This window comes from Buteo buteo, chromosome 18 (genome assembly GCF_964188355.1).
Source record: "Buteo buteo chromosome 18, bButBut1.hap1.1, whole genome shotgun sequence".
Lineage (NCBI taxonomy): Eukaryota > Metazoa > Chordata > Aves > Accipitriformes > Accipitridae > Buteo > Buteo buteo.
Window position 1 is genome coordinate 1,932,055 of NC_134188.1, and position 21,544 is coordinate 1,953,598.

At 37.4% G+C, this 21,544-nt stretch overlaps 1 protein-coding gene across 2 annotated transcripts in view; it reads right to left on the reverse strand.

The window, feature by feature from the left end:
* NBEA (neurobeachin) overlaps window positions 1-21,544 on the reverse strand; it is a 510,817-nt gene that overhangs the window by 43,580 nt on the left and 445,693 nt on the right. For both annotated transcript variants that reach the window (XM_075050577.1, XM_075050576.1), the window contains exons 48-49: window positions 17,920-18,072; window positions 7,450-7,617 (exon numbers count right to left, since the gene is read on the reverse strand). In XM_075050577.1, the coding sequence (XP_074906678.1) occupies window positions 7,450-7,617; window positions 17,920-18,072 (321 nt within the window). The remainder of the gene's footprint in view (window positions 1-7,449; window positions 7,618-17,919; window positions 18,073-21,544) is intronic.

Here is a 21,544-nt window from a genome sequence, read left to right on the forward strand (position 1 = left end):
GTGAAATGTTTTGAATAATAGTTAATTTATGCTGAGGTAATGACAGTGTAATATAACTGAAATCTGTGCTAATAGGAAAAAAGAAGCCCCTTCCAGCTATTTCTGTTACAATCAGCTGCAGTAATTTTCACCCCATCTCTCTCTCTCTGTCTCTCTCACATAAAAGATTACTTTTAAGTGTATGTTGAAATGCTTGTTGCTAATTTTAAAAATCAATAATTGGTACCTGTCATCCATACGGAAAAAAGCAAAATAACCAGACAATAAATAAGAAATTTCCACGTACAAGACCTATACTTTATATATTTCTGCGATAAAAGAGAGCAATTGCAGTTAATGATGTCCTTTTTCTATCAGCAAAACATTAAACTGAGTTTGAGTAAGACTCCAGGATGTTCTGATAAAAATGCATATGAAATTTCTAACACAGATGAGAACTGGCCAAACAATTTATTCCAAATAATACTCAAAGTAGAGCGAGACATTTTTCTGGGCTATGAGTTATTTACAAACCTACCCTAGTATTCCTTTGATGAATGAACTATCTGAAATATTTATCAAACAAGCTGGTTGAAGTCTCACCAGCTAAATAAGTTATGGACAGTTCTTCAGTTTGAGTGCTCAGTGTATGGTTGGTGATGTACGGTAAGTGGCAGGGCTTAGCGCTGTCTGGATGCTGAGCTTTTTGATCGCAAGTGCAACGAATAATAAACAAATCCCAAACCTTCTACTATGACATTTTGGACCGAAAAAACACCTGTACGCCACAATTTGTTTTACTTCCAGGAACTGTGTATTTTCTTGACTATGAAAAGATTCTGAATTCCCATAAATATATAACAGCATGACCCAGGAATGTCATGAACTCAGATGAGCACAGATTCACTAAAACACTGACTACCTGATCATCTCTCATACATTCATTAACTGGAGATACAATGATCAATCATTAATCTAACTGTAGATAATTGTTGGAAGCAATGGTAGAAGGATGTTTTAAATTTGGAATCCTATGGATCAGATCATGATTTCTGACTCCTTGTCATAAATGGCTTGTGTTACTTAGGTAGGTGCTCCCCAAAAGTTATTTCATAGTGAAATTGGATGCATAGTTAAAATGTTTCAGTTATTCTGCAGTATTCTGAAAGCCCTTTCCCCTGAATGAGAAACAAGACTATACACTGGGCAATTACTGTGTGGTAACTGACCTCATGCAATTTACGCTAATTCCTTATTGAATATTCTGATTTAAGGTGTCTCGTCCTTTATTCAGTGCCTTCTGCAGGAATCTTTACCTACAGAAATAAATATCTTACCCTCAAAAAATCCCTGTTTTTCTTCTTGATCTACAGAGAGCTATCATAACAAAGTGACAGCAAGTAAAAACTCTTCCTTTCCCACTTACAGACGAGGATACTGAGCTCTGAAGCTCACTGGAAAGACATAAAAATTATTATATCCATAGATGCTCCCACAGTGAAACATAAAAATCCATTTAGTTTTCTGTTGATAATCTCTTAATGCATACAAAACAGACTCACAGGCCAAAAAGACTATAAAATAATTAAGGTGTTTTTCCCCAAAACAATATAAATTCAGAATAATAATCCCTCTTTTGTATGTCTGGGAAGCACAGTATTTGGGAGGGAAGGAGATGTAGACTTTTCAACAAAAATCAACAGGATGCAAATACACATTTCTTAGAGAAGAAAAGAGCCCTTAGCGTGCAAGAAAAAAATTTCTACTTTGATGACGACTTTTACTTGAATAACTGTTCTTGCTATACAGATTCCTTCAAATAACTTTGAAAAAAGTGGATATTGATACTACTTGCAGCTTCCTACCTACTTCAGCACTATCCGTATTCATGCTTAAGCGGGACTGCTCCTAGAAAGCAAGCGAAGACCATCCCTTGTATGGAGGCAATTAAGCACAACTGAACATGTAAGTGGCCAGTGCTGTGGGTACAATTCAATCAAGCAGATCCATAGGGGTGGTTTTGATATTCTTGTCACATCAAAGAAAGAGCGCCCAGAAGAAAAAGATCTAACAAGTTAAAAATGAAATCAGAATAAATAAGAATAACTCCGAGTGAAAGCAAGAACAAGCACATGGTTGCAAGGGCTGGCATTACTTTGAAAGCATTATACAGTGCTATTAGAATAGCGTGTTAATTTTTTCCTCATAAATTTGCCAGGTTCAGGCACCAGGGAAAGGCTAGCATTCCAGCTCCCTTTGTTAAAGATATATCTATCTTGCTGAGTCTTGACAGCCCTATCATGTCAGCCCTCTGTAGTAGCAAAGAGTGTTTCAGCAAGGAGGGGGGAAAAAAGGAAAGGAGAAAAAAAAAGAAGTGAAAACTGATGTGATCTACTCTGCTTCCTGTGGGCATATTTCACTATAGCAGATCCAGAGGGATGCTTTGTTATTCCTGTCAGATCAAAGAAAGAGATAACAGAAGAAAATATAAGAGGAAAAATAAAACCCAGAAATGAGGGTAACTGAAAAGCACTGCAAGACTACCGCATCATTATGACTTTTCAAATTATTTAAATATGCTAAATATCAAGTCACCACCAAAGAAATAAATATTGCATAGGCCATATGCTCTGTTAGCTGCCAGCAAAACCGTCCTACTAGGATTAGTTTACGGGCGCAGCAACTGCCTGTCAAACACTAGCAATTTTAATCATTTTTCAATTTGCCGTGTGAGTTGCGAGTCTGCTCAGGTATTTTGACAGGTGGCTGCTCGGAACAAATATCGGAGCCCAGTAGCTTCACACCGCCTTGCTTTCCTACGCACTTGCAATTCCCGTCGGACTGGGGGGGAAGCGAGCATTTGGTGAAGATGCAGCGGTTGCAGGAAAGTCGCCGTACTGCGCTGCGAGGCTGCATTTGCAGCTCACGTAGAGCACAGGGATGACACAAAGTTAGCCTCAAGTCTAGCACAAACCAGTAGCTGTGTAATATGATGTTTCACTGGATTTTTCAAAACATTTCTAATCACAAACAAGCTGAATGTCTAAAAAAAAGTAACCAGAAATCTGGCTATGATTTTAAACAAATAATCAGAAAACCTGAAATAGTACTTTTCTGCACACTAGATGTGCTTTCAGTACTACATGTGACTAATCTATTATGCGCTAACTGCCCACTTAATTATTTTGTGTTTAATCTACATGGTGGTATTGAAAATAATTTTAGCTCTTCTGTTGCATTTTCTAATGACCAGTATAACTGTGCCATTGCCTTTCAGCCACAGCACTTTGTGTCATTCAGAAAGAAGTTCCTAACTTGAAAAAAAACCCCAACTCCATTGATTTTTGAATGTTCAGATTTCCAGGCATTTAGGAAAAATGAGGCTTCTAAAATCTACAGACATCCTGGGAGAAACCAGGGGAGGAACCATATTTTCCTAAAGAAGTGAACCGATAATATACCAGCACTATAAACAAACTAAAATTCTGACATTGTTCATTATACATTAGCATTCTCAGCATCAACCCCTTGAAGTCAGCCAAATCTGTCCAGTGGAAAGGCTTTGGATTATGATGTAAACTAACAGTAAAGACAATTCCAAATAACATCTAATGTCCAATATAACTACTGTTTACATATTAAAAAGAGATACAGGCTTTGTACCAGGGATGTTCTGTCATGTTTCTCCACAGGAGAAGACTGTCATGGTAAAGTTCATTATCAATTACTGCTTTACAAGTACAAGATGAGTTAAGCTGTCATAATTTTCTCAGCCAGAGATCCTGTGCTGTCAAAGAATGTCAATTTTTAATCTGACAAAAGGAAGAAAATTATCTGTTATTCTGACCTCTAATTTCTTGACATTTTAATGCTGTAATTGCTGTGGTTAGTGCTGCAACCATGATTTCACCTGTCAAGTAAGAATGAATCAATATCCTTAAGCTGTTCTTCAAGTTTTAGCTTTCACCTCACTGCCTTTACTTTAAAAAAGGAAAAATTTACAAATAGAATACAAACAAAAGGTTGCAAAAAAAAAAAAAGACTAATTTGGGGCCTGAAAAATGTTTATTTTGTTACATATTTTTTTGTCCTCCATATTATAATATGAAAACAATTTTGCAATGTGCAGAGTAAGAGAGACCATTAGAACTGGTAGAACTGGAGAATTTCCCAATTTCTAATCCTAAAAGATCTAAACAACAAAATTCAATTTTATACATTCCGTGGAACATTTCAGTCAGAACTTTCACGTTGCCCTCATCATTACTTGAAATAAATTATAGCGATCAAGTATTTTTTGTGGTATCAGAAAATTAAAAAGTTGTTTGGAAAATCAAAATCAGTATGTTTAAATGAAACCAGTACATTTTACCCATCCAGTGCAGATCTTAAGCTGTGGAAGAGTCATTATAGGGGCAGACGTAAATGATTTCATAGACTTCAGTAATCTAAAACTTAATGCTATCCCAGCACTCCAGTTTCACCCATTGTAAATTTGCAAAAAATGAAAATGAAGCAAGCAAGCCAGATGGAGAGTCTTCTACTAAATAGGTCCAAACAGAACAAAAGCACAAGATAGATAGCCATATTTTCTGTGTTAAGTAGTAGAGAGTTCTTAGAGGGCTCCCCCACGCATGTGAGAAAAATGTAAGGAATGGCAGGGATGAGTTATCCCACCATTGAATATATTTTTTTTCTCCAGCTAGAAGGCTACTGAAGTGAGTCCTTTGCCATTCTTCACAGAAAGTTAAGGACAACCTATTCCTCAGTGGTTAAGTGAGGTACTCAAGCAAAGGGTGAAAGTGAAAGGGCCAAGGTATAGCACGAACAGGTCACAGGATCTGCCTTTTTAAATGATGTGTTTCAATCAGCTCAGACCTAAATGGGAGGGTTTTTTATTTGGAGCCTTATTTCACTGGACAGGTTCTGCTGGGACTCAATATGAAATTAGTTAACGGCCACAGTTTGAGGAGGCTACTGCTGTATTTGAGTCCATTGGTCTAATAATGGCTGCTGCCAATAAAGTTGTATTGATTGCCCTATTTTACAGCCATTTATTGAGAACATTCACCATCTCCTGTGTGACAGAACAAAAATGTTTCAGTTTATTTAGAAAATAAACATCAAGAGCATTTGGGTACTGAGAGATGCATTTTCCTGGATAACTGCAAAGCTGAATTAATTTTAAATTGCAGTGTTTCTAAGTTGAGATGCCAGACACCACCACCTGCCACTGTAAAACATACTAAACAATTGTTATCACTATTTTTAAAGGTGCTACTGTTCCTATCCTTTCTGTATTTATAAGTTATCTTCAGGGGCTTTTAAAAGGTCTTTTTGCTTTTAATTTATTTTCTGGAGTATCTAGTAAAAGCCAGAATAAAGTGGGGAAAAAAAAGCCAACAAACCAATGCATATAGAACATATATACTTGTAACAGAAACATGACATCCAAATACCTGATCTACTAGACCATCAAGATGTCAAATGCTTTATTACTGGCCAGAGAATGCCGCTAGTTTCATAAATAGAGCTCAGGGAAACAGAAGGCGGCTCTAAATCTGTCTATATTTACAGGTGTATTGTAATTTATGATTAAAAATGAATAAAAACTATTTTTTAACCTTTTTATGACAAACCACAAATCACCAAAGTCTGAGACCTCTTGAAGGAGAAAGCATACTATTTTTAAATGCATGCATACAACTTTACGTATCTATATATAACAAAAATTAGGAGGATTCATTTTTTCTCAACATGTTGCCTTCTCATTGCTAACAATGAATTTTATTTACTAATCTAACTTGTGGCAATGAAGATAAAGTAGAGCCATTAGAAGTTTACATGGTGTAAATAGCCTAAGAAGAAGTTTATATGCCATTGACTGACAGGGCATGGGTTAGATGTACAAGTGAGTGAACAAAAACATCTCCGTGAATTTCTTGAAATTTCTGATGACAAGTTATGCATGTAAGTAGAGCCACAGGAGAGCTGAAGAGTCTTATCATGTCATAAGATGTTAAAGAAGGTGCACAGACAGACAGATAGACCTCAATCCTACAAGCTGCCCTGTGGGAGTAGACACTTAAAGTCAAGGCATAGGAGTCTGCCCATGCAAATCAGGACCTTAAGCCATGCAAATCCCTTGTATTCATGGTGCTTGACACCTGTTTTATACTTTAAAAAGCATTGCTCCTTCGTATCGCCAGTTTTGTACCTTACTGACTCTTCTCGTACTGAAAGATTTAAATCTGGAAAACCATTATGTAGACGTTAACTTTAAATATTTGAGGCAATAGGATCAAAGCAATTCTGGCCATTCTTAAAACTAAACAAATACTAACTGTTTACACAATATAAGCTTTGCAGCGCATGGTGTGAAAATCCAGCTCTAGGAAGCTAGGGGTCTGAATGTTTTTTTAGTTCTGCTCCTCAAAAAGCATCAAATATAACAAGATGCAACAATGCACTACTGAAAAACAACATGCCAAACCCCAGCATTTAGCTGAATACGAATGCTTTCTAGAATCTCTTTCTCAAATCTGTAGATTTCTGTCTCCAAGACTGGAAAACAAACAAACAAACAAACAAAACCCCATCGCCTGGCAATGTATAAATTATTACTGTTTTGCATACAGCAGATGGCAGCTATCTGCGGGAATGGAAGATTGTGTGTACAGCTTCATCACAGCGGTACTCATCTAGCAGCTGTTGCTTCTTCACACTTTTCACCAAATTTCAATTGTTTTAGCCAATGAATGGATGATATTAGAAAATGATCATTCAAATTAATAGTCTTACTAAAAACAAATACAGTCACTGGAAGGAAACATGTATCAGGATAGCTAGTACAATTTTTTTGTTAATTTACTGATAAATTTAAAATGCTCACTTGTATATATACGCACATATATATATTTCACACATACATATATACAAACATAAATACTTGTATGCACAAGAAATAGCTAACATTTTCTATATTAGTAACAATTTGATTATACTTTATGTGCTTCATGCAAAAGTAATCCGAATAATTGCTGCTGTCACTCTAGCAAACATATTCTTTTTCAGATACAAATTCACACCAACATTATCTGACTGAAAAGGTTAGATTTTTTTTCCCTATGGACTATGATGCAGTTTTTTCTTTCAGCTTTTCAGTTCTACTAAGTGAACTTAACAAAAGTAAATTATAAGAAGCAGAACACATATTACAATATATCCGTTACATTATAATTTCCCATACCAAACTGACCATTAAATATATTAGTAACTTCAAGCAAACAAAATACTTTGGGACATCTGTTTTATTGCTAGTTTTTTAATGCTTGCTTCTGAAGTCACCCAGTGCCCAAGTTCTGAATCAAGTCACACACAAGAATTTTCTCCAGCAGTGAAAGATGGAAAAAGTACCATTTCTTGTGAGATGGCAGTAGTTTTTAGAACAAAACGGCAGTAAACACCTACCTCCCTGAGGACAGGATCAGTGATACTGTCCAGGTTCACGGAGCCTTCGTACGTTAGGTAGTGGAAAACGTTGAGCGCACGCACTGCTTCTGGTCCTCGTTGCTTGTAGCCAAATATAAGGTCAATCCACTGATGAAGTTGACATGATACAAACTCACTTTCCAGGGCCTGCAAGTGAAATTCAGAGTTAGGAAGTAAATTCCATCTCACAATTTCATGCTTAAATTACATCCTACCTTTTCCTATTAACTGAGGAAACATAATGGGTATCATTACATTTCCTGTTCAGGCTTATTTGATATATTTGAAATCCTTCAAACATTAAAAACCAGAACTAATTATATTGAGAGAAACACTAAAAAGATATCCTTCTTTCCTTCAGCTTTATATCATGCTAATTTTCTTCTCAGCTACTGGGTTTCTCCTAGCTGCAAGGATTTTAATTATTAATTTTTGGGCTTGTCAAATAAGTTAGGTAATTTGTCAAGAAAAACTGATGAAAATGGGAAAACAATTTCAAAAACCCAATCTTCCAACTCATTTTCCAACTAGTTCTAATTAGTCTTAAATCTAAAATGGAAACTTGAGGATTAAAAAGCTGTACCGGCAAAATAAGGTTCTGAACTCCGTATGTGAATTTTGACTGATTTCTCAAAGGAGAAAAGCATTTTTCACACTCAGTTTTGGCATTAGGTTGGTTCACCGGAGAAAACACAGGCTGCAACTCACTAGTTTAAAAACTGGTTCAAGGATTGCTATTCTTTGCTCAGCATATGGAAAGAGATTAATTCTAGATGGAGGAAATGATGATAGTATTACCGTTGAGCCTGATCCAACCAACGTGCCTGTATCAGACATGATTGGCATCCTTAGGAGAGATCCTTGCCTGAACCGGAGCTTTCGAAAGCTGAAGGCATTGCACAGTTTCTCCTTACCTCTACCAGATTACCTATCTGAGTTTCCCATGAGCCCATACCTGGATACACAAATCATTCTCCTACAAAGACGCGTCATGTATTTAAGATGGCATCCTGGTACACTCGTTCCTTCTTTCCTAATGCTACCTTCAGAGAAGAACGGTGATAAACAGGAACTAGTATTAAAATAAAGATTCAGGGTTCATTGACCAAGTTTTTATATGTGTCTTTGCCCAAACTCCGTCACAGTCCTGATTTTGTACAGTGTCATGTACCTAGTTCCCTTCGATCAGGACAAGCACAGCTCAGTTCTCAGATCTGGCAACTAACTTCCAATTAGTTTGTTAGAAAAACCAAACCAAACCAAACAACAACAACCCAGAATCACAGAATGGCTGAGTTTGGAAGGGACCTCTGGAAATAACGTGGTCCATCCCCCCTGTTCAATCAGGGCACCTAGAGCCGGCTGCCCAGGACTGTCCCTAGGTGGCTTTGGAATATCTCCAAGGCTGGAGACTCCACAACCTCCCTGGGCAACCTGTGCCAGTGCTCGGTCACCCTCACAGTAAAAAAAGTGTTTCCTGATGTCCAGAGGGAACCTGCTGTGTTTGAGTGTGTGCCCATTGCCTCTGGTCCTGTCACTGGGCACCACCGAAAAGAGCCTGGCTCATTCTGAAAAAAAACCAACCCAGCCTTAATACAATTTATTACGTAAACATCTATGTCAAGCTTACTACTACTTACTGCATATAGGCAGAGCTGGCAGCAACCCTCTCTATTACATTATCTAATATTTTTCATTCTCAAAGACTGTGGCTTTTTTTTTTTTCTTCCCCTGAGAAATCCTAATTCCTCCACTGGTTCTAGCACAGTGCCGCTACTCCACACAAACACCTTCCAGCTAGGACAGAGTTTCATGTCTGCCCCAGGAAAAGTTCAAATTTTACAGGGGGATAAACTTTGGGAAAAAAATTGTTTTCATTTGACTGATTTACATCAAAAGGAGGCTGCTTCAGGAATACTCATGGGATATTGTGCGTAGTACCGTGCCATGCACTGCCCACCGGCAGCAGCCCCCTGCCCACCCCCAGGAACAGCCACAGACAGGGCAGCCACACGGGTCTGGCTCCCTGGGTGATCACGCAACCGTTCCTCAGACGTTCTCCCTGCCATGCTCCACGTGGAAGAGGAACTCTGCTTTGGTGGAAAACTGGACCCTTTTCAGCTGAAACCAGTGACTCTTGTTTCTGAGGAAAATGGATGGGAAGGCTCAGGCTTAATAGCTGACATGGAGCTCAGTTTTCAAGGGCTTAAGTTTGGGATAACATAAAAAGCTATAAAGAAATGTTGCAAAGAACCATATAAAAATTTGTTTCTTCCTTTTCAAAATCAGAGGCCATCATATGCAAATTGCAAGTAATATTATTTAAATAGCATTAATACTACTTAATACTAAATACTATTAAACTAATACTATTTGGTTTCAAAGCATGTCTCCCAATCAATAATTAAGAAATGCCAGATCCTGAATTGTATTGTATTGTGCGCGTGCAACACGATATAGTCAGCAACTACATTATCCCACATAATCTTTTTCATAGTACTTTTACCTCATTTAGCATGCAGGATGATAGCATGCAAGGATAAAATTAAGTATGCCACAGCAATCATAAACAAAGCATTTCCTAACATTTAAATGCTCAATTTTTAATGTTCCTTTGTATATAATAAAACTTAAAATAGAATTTAAAGCCTGTTGTCTTTCCAGCATCCATCTCCAACCAACCTACAGTGAGCAGCCTAGCCACTCTCTTCCTCCTCCAAACTCTGCATATTTATAAGTTTCTTTTGCACCTGTATCTACTATTTATTAAAAAGTAATTAACAAAAAAAAATTGTTAGGCATTTGCTTTGGTCAAAAATAGCATTATTATTTCTAGAATATGGAAAGCATTTCAGGAAAACAGCAAAAATTCTGACAATTTAAAGGTGGGACAGTAAATTTTAAAAAATAAATGCTTGGGTCAAACGAGCATATTTCACCCATTACCTCCTCTAACATCCTCTCTCTGGTGTTACAATCATAGAATCGTTTGGGTTGGAAGGGACCTTTAAAGATCATCTAGTCCAACCCCCTGCAATGTGGGAAGAGAGTTTGCCAGTGAAGACTGAGGCAAAAAAGTTGTTGAGTACCTCAGCCTTCTCCTCCTCTGTGGCTACCAGTTTGCCAGTCTTGCTCACTGCGGGGGGACACTTTCTTTGACCTTCAAGGTTAGGAGGGTTGAATGCCTACGTTCTGTTTCCCTGCGGCAGTTTCTACTTGCATGACCAGCCCTTATTCAGCAGCTTGTCATTCCGGAGAAGGTCTTACTGACCCTGGCAGGTTTGGAGAACTTCTGTTTCACATGGATGAATGGTTCTTTAATAACTTTTAAAATAAACGAGCTACTTTTTAACAGCAGCATGTCACGTCTTTGTCTCCCATTTTTTGAGCGGATTTATTGTACCACGTTTATAGGTCTAATGGTTCTTTAAAGAACCTTGGTGTCCTTAGTCCCTTGGGGAAGAACCTTAGTTTCTTGGGGAAACTTTGGGGAAATTTGTAAGGAGTGAATTTAATTATTTTGAACTATAAAGTTCAGAACTCCGCACAAAATCGGAAGCCAGAAGAGCTGCCGTCGGGCAGGCTGTGAGGATGTTGGTGGTAGCGAGGGGACGGAGAGTGCCGCGCCTGCCAGGCGCTGTGCGGAGGGAGACCGGCGCAGTGGGAGATTCAGGGCAGAGACCGGAGCGGAGGATGGAGAGAGGAGCCAGAGCTCTGAAGCGGAGTCCCGGCTGCGCGATGCGATGATGCATGGATGTCCACGTCCCCATCGGGGCGTCCTGTGGCGTATGGCGCTGGGCACAAAGGGTAGGTAGGGTGCACTCAAGAACGGGCCACCAAAAGGCTACCAAGTCCTACCTGGATTCGTTTAGTCAGGATAAAGCTTCTGATGTCAGGTCTGACCTGGTTTGCTGATGTTTCTCCCAAGTCCTTTTGCAACGCCACTCATGCGATACTTGCCGAATCCTCTCCCTAATTTGCTCTAATGCACAGGCTGCTCCCCCTCCGTGTAAGGGCCTCCTGAAAATTTATGAGCTGTTCCCTGTCAACAGTACATCGTTTGGTTTCTCAAGAATATGCAATGCTCAGTAGGGAATAGGGTGAGGGAATTTTCTGTGTAAAAAATAATTTGTAGGTACAGTAGGAACAACATACAGAAAACGGTAACAATAATATCCTTAAAATAGGCTGGTGATGACCCTAAAGAACAGCATTTTTCCAGAATGTTTTGGCTGTAAAGCATTTGGGGGCCTTTAATTTTTTGAGCATATTTTCAATATGAAATATAAGGAACCCATTTTTTTTTTAGAAAAGCAATAATAATTATTACTTATATAATTATGTAATATTATTTATGGTTTTTAAAGATTCTTACTGTTAAACAGAAATAAGCTAATATCCAGCTTGTTTTCTATTATACTTAAAATGTACAGAAAACCGAGTTTTATTCAGGCACTCTCAAACTGAACTTGTTTGAACCACTGTTACTAGGGCTTCACTTTCAAATAGCAGCATTCCAGTCAGTATTTTTTCATGGGTTTTGTTTTGAGTAAGGATTCTCCCATGTCACAGTTTTCAATGGAATGACTTTTACTGCTAATAGGTAAATCGCAAGCATCATTATACATTTAGTGTATACGTGTATTAAAGTAAAAGTACTGCGGGTTTTGTGTGTTTGCAGGCAAGTGTATGCACACATGTTCCATAGGCTGAAAATCTGACCTGTGGTGGTGTAAAATGTAAATACGTATCCGTAAGTTTATGTTTATGTATAAACCAAATAAAGTTCATATAAGCCAAGTCACTGTTTAGTGGCATCAATCACTATAGCTCTTTTCAGAGCTCCGTGCAGTATGAACACTGCACACTTTCCTCTCTGCTCATCCGAACTTGATGTTAAAATTATTTTTTACAGCGATTCCAGTAGGAGGCATTAGTCTTTATTTTAATGCACACTGTGCGCCGTGTAAAGTCTCAGGAGCTCTGATAAAGTATTCCACCCTCTTTCTAACGTGCCCTTTCGCGTTACCCAGGTATTCTGTGTCCCCAGAGAAGAGGAGAGCTCTGATGCGGCCCCTCCCCTGGACCACCGCCACCCCTGCCCCTCTCTGCAGCGCCCGCCTCGTGTCCCTCCCCTCCGCGGCTATACGCCGCCTGCCTCGCCAAGAACTCCAGCCACAGTATCTCGCTACTAACTTATATTCAGGTTATTTAAAAATATTTCTTAAAACTACTCTGAGACACTGTGGTTCTGTAGATCTGCTCTGTAACAGACCATTGTCCCTTTCAGCCTGTGAGCTGGGTTTTTCTTCTCTGCCCTTACATCTGTGCTCCTCTGCAGCCATTGAATATAGATATTCTCTCTGCCTAATATTCCTCTGCCTCATTTACCATTTCTTGTACTGATTATAAGAGCAAAATCTTTGACTCTCATCATAAAGTAACAGGCAATACTGATATCTGAAATTAGTTATGTTTGTTTAAACTAAGTAATATTTTAATAAAAGTTCCACAGAAGTGCATTCTACAGATTTGGGTTATTAAGGGATGTCTGCACAGAAACTGGTCCTTTATGTGAGCGTCTTCAAGATGTAAATAAGATTCTTCAGAGATTTAGAAAGCTTTAAAATAAAAAAAAATCACTGTCATTTCCAAATTAGATTGAAACCCCTGCTAGCTGAATGAGTTTTAATTGCATTGAGAACAAACTTTGGCAAAACACAAAATAAAATCAAAGCTACTACTGAGGAAGTAATATCAAATTGCATCTACTGCTTATCTGGTAAAAAAGGAATGTCAACTGCTGCTGAACAGTGAGGAGAAAAGATAAATCTTCCAGATCCTCATAGCACAGTGATTTCATAATAGATGTTTCTAATGACTATTCAAGAAGCTTTTTAATTATGAAATACTATGCATGCTTCTGAATAGCCAGGGAACTGTACAAAAATGTAATTGGCAGCAGAAAAGCGCAAATAAATCATTTCAGAGACAGAAAGAAAATTCAATCTTAGTAACAGTTATGTAATAGGAACAAAATATGTATAACAAAAACAGGACACCGTTTAGTCTCTCAAAAATGTAATTTATAGTGAATGCATTTTACTCAATGCTGTAATTTGTAATTTAATATGTGCATAAGCCATAATGAAAATATCATGATAATTAACTTTGAATTACACAATCTTGCGTCTTTTGTTTCAAAACTAAAGAATACTTATTATAAAAGCTCTGCTTCAGTGTTTCGCAGTGGTGCTCCCTGCCTTGATTTAACATGCTTGACTTACTGACTGAATCTGTTCTATTTCTGGCTCTCAGGACCGCTCTAAGTCTGTGGGGACTGAGAGGCTGAGTAGGACTACAGATGCACATCTGTGGAAGGTTTTATGCGTGGGGTTTTTTTCCTGGTAAACTGGGAGATTATGATTGATGAGCCCAGCATTAGGGTAATGTTATCAGGGACACTTTCTGCCTCTGTCCTTTGTGCCATCGCCGAGGTCAGACCATAATCATGTTAGCATTGAACATAGTGCTTTATTAATGTTTCATGAGTAACTCTGTAGTAATCAGTCTAGCTTTGTATGGATAAATAAAACTGCTACAACAATCCCTGATGTATACACTGAGTGCTTTAGAAGCTACTGTAATAGGGCTTAAAAGTAACTTGACTGAATGTGTTTTCTAGTCCTTATAAGTCTAATTTTCACAAGTTGAAAGGAATCTCTTTTGATGGAAAACCATTTCCACTTCCATTTCTGTGTTTAGTTAGAAGTGTAAAACACCCAGCTGAACAATCGAATAAAACAACACCAAAACCCTGCCTGCCATTTATTAATTTGCACAGGATTTTAGTAAAGCTTGTTAACCAATTGGTTAAATTATGTTGATTTATGTCACTGTGCCTCTGTGACTTTTTCTAGGCTGTTCTCTAGTTGCTTTGCTAAGTCTTAAGATGAAACGCTGAAATTCTTGCTGTTATTTAAAGAAAATGTTTACATTCATAAATGTGCAAGTAGGCTGTATATAAGGATTTGTATTTACTCGCACATAAAATTACACATTATATATGCCTGCAGCAAGCAAAAAATATGTATGAACAGAAGAAAACATTGTCAGCTAGGGAAAAACAAGATCCCACTGTATGTTATGCGGTATCACATAGGATCCTTTCCACTGAAATGAAGTGACTACTGTTGATTTCATTAGAAAATGGATCAGGATAACACTTACTTGAAATATTCCTAAATTTTCTGTGGCTTTCCTGTAAACATGTTCTCTCCTTGCTTTGCTAAGTTCCTGTCGAAATTCCAGGCTTGCACAAGCTTGCCGTGTTTTACACGTCAGCACCACACCCAGGCTATTTTTTTTTTTTCTCAAGATAGATTCTTGTATAACAGCCAACGCTTCGCCTGGGGATGACCTAACTGAATAATACATCTGCTGGACGGTTCAAAACACGGAATTAGGTAGGGAATGTCAAACTTTCCAGTCACTCTGTATTCGTTCTGTACTTTGGCCAGTCTAGTTCTAGTGACCAAAAAGAGAGCATAGGGGCAGTTTGCTGTATCCACTAACAAAACCCTACATGAGGAAGTTTTTCTGAAAAATTATTACACGTTCAAATTATTACACTTTCAAAAAGTAATTCCATTACTCCTTACTACATATACTATCTGCATTTTCATGAAAGGGATTATCCTTCTTTAGCTACTTGTTACTTTATAATAAGCTTTATAAAAAACTATGCATATATCATGCTCTTTAAACATCCCAAAGTTATCCACTTTGTTTCTATCCTCTGAACTCCATCCAAATGTGAATACTTCTTCTGTCATCTAGTCGCCCAGAAGTGAATCCAATATTCCAGGTGCAGTCTCAAAAGGACCATAGACAGGTACAACTGTTTACATCCTCCGTGATGCAATGATTCTCCATAGATGGCATTAAAATACACTTATTTCTAGTGAATATAGAATTACAGAGTTTTATCTAATCTAATTGCTGCTCATTGTCACCCTTCCCTCGCTGCTGCTCTATTTTTGGTACTATTTTTGTCTCCAGACTTCTGCTTCATATTGACTACCTTTAATTCTTTCCTCCCAAGGTGATTTTTGGTGTATTTTCTGCATCTAATTCAATTAAATCTATGCCTCTTTCTCTTTTTTTCTAGGCAATTCCCAACTTTATTATCATTTGTGAACTTCATCAGATTGCTCACTTGAAGATAGCATGTATCTGTGTAGAAGCAAATTTTAACTAGTGATCATGCTCTTGCTAAAAGTAGATGCTGGGATGAATAAAGGCCATGCAGAAACTGCCTCCAGGCAAAACCGTGTAATAATGGCAGGATGCTCACATCTGTGGGGACAGGGGTGGAAGACAGCATAGGAAGGGTATAATGCTTGAGATCATTTCTGATTTTAGAAATCTGTGAAATACTCCATTACTTGAAGCCTGTAATTCTAATACTACTTTAATCTTAACATCAGTTTGTCTGTCTCCTGGCAATCTGAGCATACTAACACACACATGGAATCAGTCATTAGTGCTATTACAGCTTAATATTTAAAACATATTTCCAGCTTTTAACTATCAGCCTTTCTTGCAAGTATAGTTCTGAAGGCACATAAATGCTATACTCAAAATTCACTCAAGCAGCCGTTTTCTTCAACAGCACAAAAATTTCCTGTAAAGAGATCCTATGCTTTTTTCTAAAAAGCAGAAATTGCACAAGAGAAATCAAATAAACTAAAGCTAAATCTTTTCTTCAAGTGATCTCTTATCATATAGTGACGTTCATCCTCCTATTAATCATTCCATCTTTGTGGAAAGGAAAGATGGAGAAAACGCAATTTAGGATACAAGAAGGAATATTCTTTATAAAATTTCCCAAAGGGAGTCATTAATATGCATCTCTCATTATATTCCCCAATAGGTGGCAGCTTGTTTATCCTTTTTCACTAAGGTATCACACTTCTGTTCTTACAGATGTCAAAACTAAACCTCTTGGTCCACTTCAGTGTGCTTACTCCTGGGCCCAGTTCAGGTTGAGCCACAACCACAACCCAAAAAAAGGGCTCTGTGCAGTGATACGGGCACTCGAGACACATACCTGTGATTGCGCATCCCACGCTAGAGAATGCTAAAGGAGTGTAGTGATCCTTTGAGGCCACCTCCTTCTTTCCTAGTAAAATTGCACCTGAATTTATTGCCGCCAGCTGTGACAATTACTTGTTTTTTGAAAGAATGTCACAATATATGCAGCTATAAGAGAAATCAGCCAAGAAAAAGAAGGAAAATGTTGTTCAGCTTCTTCCTGCCAATGAAGGACTACTCCCTGGAACACATTTCTCACGCTTTGTGTAGTGCATTTCATGTCTCAAGTGATGAAGTTGCCATCACTTCCTTGGGAGACTGCTGTACATATGTCAAACCGTTTACTCTTCTAAATGGAGGGCGCTTCCAAATCATATACATCTAGGAATAGGTTTGTTTTTATAATAGCCTTCTATTCTTTTGAACTTCATATGGCTATTTTTTCTATCAACTCCTGAAGAACAATTTTCTTTAAACAGACAGTTCCTGAAATTAAATTGCCAAACTGACTAGAAGAAAACGAAGTGCTAGACTTACAATGCTACCACAAAAGCACTATAGGGAATAACGCACAAGCCGAAGAGTTCTGCAACTGTATGGAAACCCATAGCTTATTGAAAGTATAGGCCTGACTCTATAAGCAAGACAAGCAATATGCATTTTAAGGGACATCCATTTCCAGAACAGAACCATGGATTGAACTATAGCTGGCCAAAACATCAGAATATTCCTTGTTTTTCCTAAAAATTACTAGAAGCATACGTACGTATTAACTCTATCAAGAAATTCATTATCTATCAAATTAAAGTAAAAATATACAACATAAATAAATGTTTTTCATGCTTAAATTCTGCAGACTTCATGGTGATTTACATCAGAGCAGTTCTTCTGCAGAATTTCTTCAGAGACTGCAGTTGCTGGCTTATGTTCACATTTCTACACTTCCAGTTCATCTCTGATGAATAGCAAGTGCATAGCTTCAGCTGAGTAAGGAATATAATATCTCTTGCAAGATCCCAGCATTTATAATAACCTTTTACTTTTTTGATGTAGAAGGCGGTGAGGAGGAACACACTGAAATTTTTCAGGCTATCCTGTATTGTCCAGCTCATACCCATCTGACGCTTTCTCATGAGAGAGTAAATAACTGAATTTCATTTTGCATGATTTGGGCACGCGGAAGGACAATCCATTGTAAAATAAAGGGTTCTGCCAAGCAAGACAGAATGCAAATTCTCCTTCACTTTCTATTTTATTTCTATAAATCTAGTTCTAAAGAGATGAAAAACAGCATTAGGTGAGCTTGTTAAAACACAGAACTCCTTATTTAGGCTAAACTAAAGTGCAGCTTACCATCCTGTTGATACGGACGAAGTCTTCAGGCTTCTTGGCCCATGGAGGGAGATCAACATCATTCACAACAACCTCGTCTTCCCTGATTCCTAGGTTATAGCCATTACTGTTGACAAACATCTCTGGTAGGTAGTAAAACTCTGGAATTAGCTCCTAGCAAGGAGAAAACACACAATGAGACTTTACATTTATACGGAGATGCTAAGAGGTGCTGCCAGAATCTGGCTCTGTTGTAGTACACACTAAAGCATTCCTGCTTCTGTTTATGTTTCTCTGCACTTGTTTAAGAAGTTTTATGACCTGTTTTCTTGTACTTACAGTCAAACATATTTTTCATCGTGAAATATTCAATCTTTATTTTTCCCATATCTGTTTTTATGAAAAGCCTAACTTTAGAAAAGCAGTGCATATCAATAAAGGTGACCTCTTCAGGTACAAGAAACTGTATGCTAGGCCTTCAATACTATAAATATGTTGGATTTTTTAATCACTGTTTAACTAAACTACTTAAAAGGGGGAAAAAAGTTGCTGATATAACACTGTCTTGATTTTACTTTCTCAATATTCTTTAATTGCATAAGAATAGGTGGCAATTTGATTACCTATATAAGGAAAAAGAATTCAGGGTGAATGAATTTTTCTACTGAAAGAAAAAAGAAAAAATAAATGGAGAGAAAAATGTCAGTAAAACAAATGTCCTTAAAACAGAAATAGATGATACTTTAACCGTGCAGATCAATAACTGAGTAGTAAAGATCATCTGCAGTGTATTAATACATTATAGATCAGTTAGGGTGTGAAGTTTTTCCCAATTTCCAGGATAGCTATATAGAAATGCGTTTTGACATAATAAATATCGCCATTTGTTGCCATCTATTATTTTAGCAGCAGGTATTGAACTGCAATAACAAAAAAGCTTTAAAGCCCACTACTTCTTTTCTAGTATCCAGATATGGATTAAATTCACTAAATTACATTGTTAAAAGCATTATGGCATTCAGTTGTGTAACATGATCAGAACTGATGACACAGCACCTGAAACCTGAGTCTCTTTGTGGTCCTTTCAAAGGCTGCAGACACGTGAAGCGTAAAAAAAAAAGATCACTGCAGACACAAACTTATCTAATTAAATCTGATCTGCAACTCCACAGAGAATAAAGCAGTTAAAGCATAGATGGTCATTTCAAATTTATTCTTTTTTTTTTTTTTAAAAGAAACTATTTATGTTATATTTTTAAGTATGTTTAGGGAGGCAATTTACTTGCTTCTTTACATCATTTTTAATATACTACAAAGAGTCCAAATTCAGATTAGACTAAAATGCAATGCCAATCTATATCTAACCAGTGCAAAATACTAACCAAGTGAGACATGCCTGAGCTTGAATAGTTCATTATGAAATGAGCTGTAATTTCAAAAAGACAAAAAAATTTTAAAATATTACATGCAGTAAATAATAAAACAGCAGCTAGAGCAAAGCCAAACTAAAAGCAATCCTGAATATCCTATAAGGTTAAAAGAAAAAAGATTATTTTACTGACAATCTTAAGTTTGATTAAATACCTCTAATTTACTCAGAGTATTTCTAAAAGCAAACTCCTCCCCTTTCCCCTAAGCAGGATTCACTAACCCTCAGGTTCCTGAGGAAGCCCTTTGATTTTCTCCAATGGAGCCCAAAGAAGAAGGACCGATCCTTGCAGTTGGAGAAAACTAGACATTAATCTTTCTAGAGCTCCACAGACTACTACTAACTTGGGACTAAGAGCTGGCCACAACCCAACATGTGCTACCATACAAATCACTGACAAACTAAGAGCATTGCCTTAGAGAAAGGAAAAATTCATAAGGACCTCAGAATGATGAAATATTTTAAAGTCAAAACTAAATTAAAAGTCAATATTCATATGAAACAGCATTTATTAAAGAAAAAAGTAAGCAGCTTATTTTTATTTTGTATAAAAGCCTAGAAACACATAGCACTGCTTTTAATTATTACCATTTTTTAGGCAACATGGTGGTGTACTAACCTGTAATGTCACATAATAAGCCAGTTTTTTATTCCATCAAAGATAAGTTAATTCTTAAATTTCATTTTTCAGTTTTGTAAGTCCTAGGATCTAATTGTGAACTTTTACATCTAACGTATCTGAAAAGTTTGTGCTACCCAGAGACACATCTAGTGTTTAACTGAATTCTACTAACCTTCTGACTTCAGGGGTATCTTGAAACAAAGGGATGTAAGTCACTGAATATTTTTAAGGATATTTCCATTTAGTAATTTTATCTTTGTTGCTATTTGCTTTCAGTGTAATTTAATGTTCCCTTGTCTGGTATAGCAGAAAACATAAATAGAAATAGAATAAATAGAAAGCATGCGATTAACTTTCTTCATAAGATTTATTGTGTTGTATATGTTTAGTTTGACCTGTCTTACTCCTGTGCTCTGGAAACTAACCAGTGCCAGACTTCTAAATCCTCTTCAAATAACACTCTCTCTAGAACCCTCATCATTTCAGTTACACATCTCCTGGTATTTTATTTTTCTTTAGTCCAAGTAATGAATCTAAACATAGCATTTCCAAAAAACTTAATAAACCTGCTGTGTTATAGTCTCAGCATTCTCATCAATGTTATTTTTTAGTGCAGCCTAAAATTTTGTTTGCTTATTTGAGTACTATATAGCATGTATTGAACCTTTTCTTGAGATACGAACAATGTCACATGTGACCTTTCCCAGATACTTATACATTTCCCATACTTTGCATTAACCATTCAGTTTTCTTTGGTAGCATTTGATACTCCTCTTGCAATTTTGCTGTCTCCACTATTGGCTAGACTAAGAAACCACAACACTTAAAAATAGCTCAGATAAATCCATCCCCTTCTCTTTTCTAGAGAATGAATGAATATATACTAAAACACAAACCTATTATGAAATATTGTGGCATCCCGTAAGTATGAACTTGCTAACAGTTGGAAAAATCTTCAAAATGTGTATTTAGCTACTTAGAAGCACAGAAAATACAACTCATCTCGAGAAGTATGATAGAAAGGTTTGGGTTTATGTGCTCACTGTTTATTCTGCTGTGAAAAAAGGAAGAAGCTGTCTCTTCTTGAAAAAATGAAGAAGCTGTCTCTTCTACCTCACGGCAATGGCAGGCGCCGGGTGAGGATGGAAAGGCGAATGCTCCCTTCCCTAGGGCCCCCGAGCACGTTTCGCTAGGAGAAGCACAAGCTGGGAGAAGCAGGAGAGGAAGGATTAGCAAGGACGGAGTGGGCAGCAAGGACGGAGCCTGGGAGGTGGCGGGGAAAAGGAAGGAGCAGACAGGAGTGAACCTCGGTGGAGACGGCAAGATGACAAGTGGGGCCCAGGGAGAATTGCTTTAACCAAGAAGCCCTGAAAGTTTCAAGAATGAACACAAGAATGAAGGAAAGGATAACACTAGCAAGGGCTAGAGTTATTTTCAAAACCTATTTACATTTTTCTCAGCCAGAGTTTGGGTTTTCTTTGTTTCGTGGCTGGGTTTGTGCCAGTTCATATTCTGATAAAGATTATGGCTAGAGAGAGACAGCTCCTTTGGTGCTTTTCCTTCTAAGGACAGGGAACAAACACCTCAAATATCTG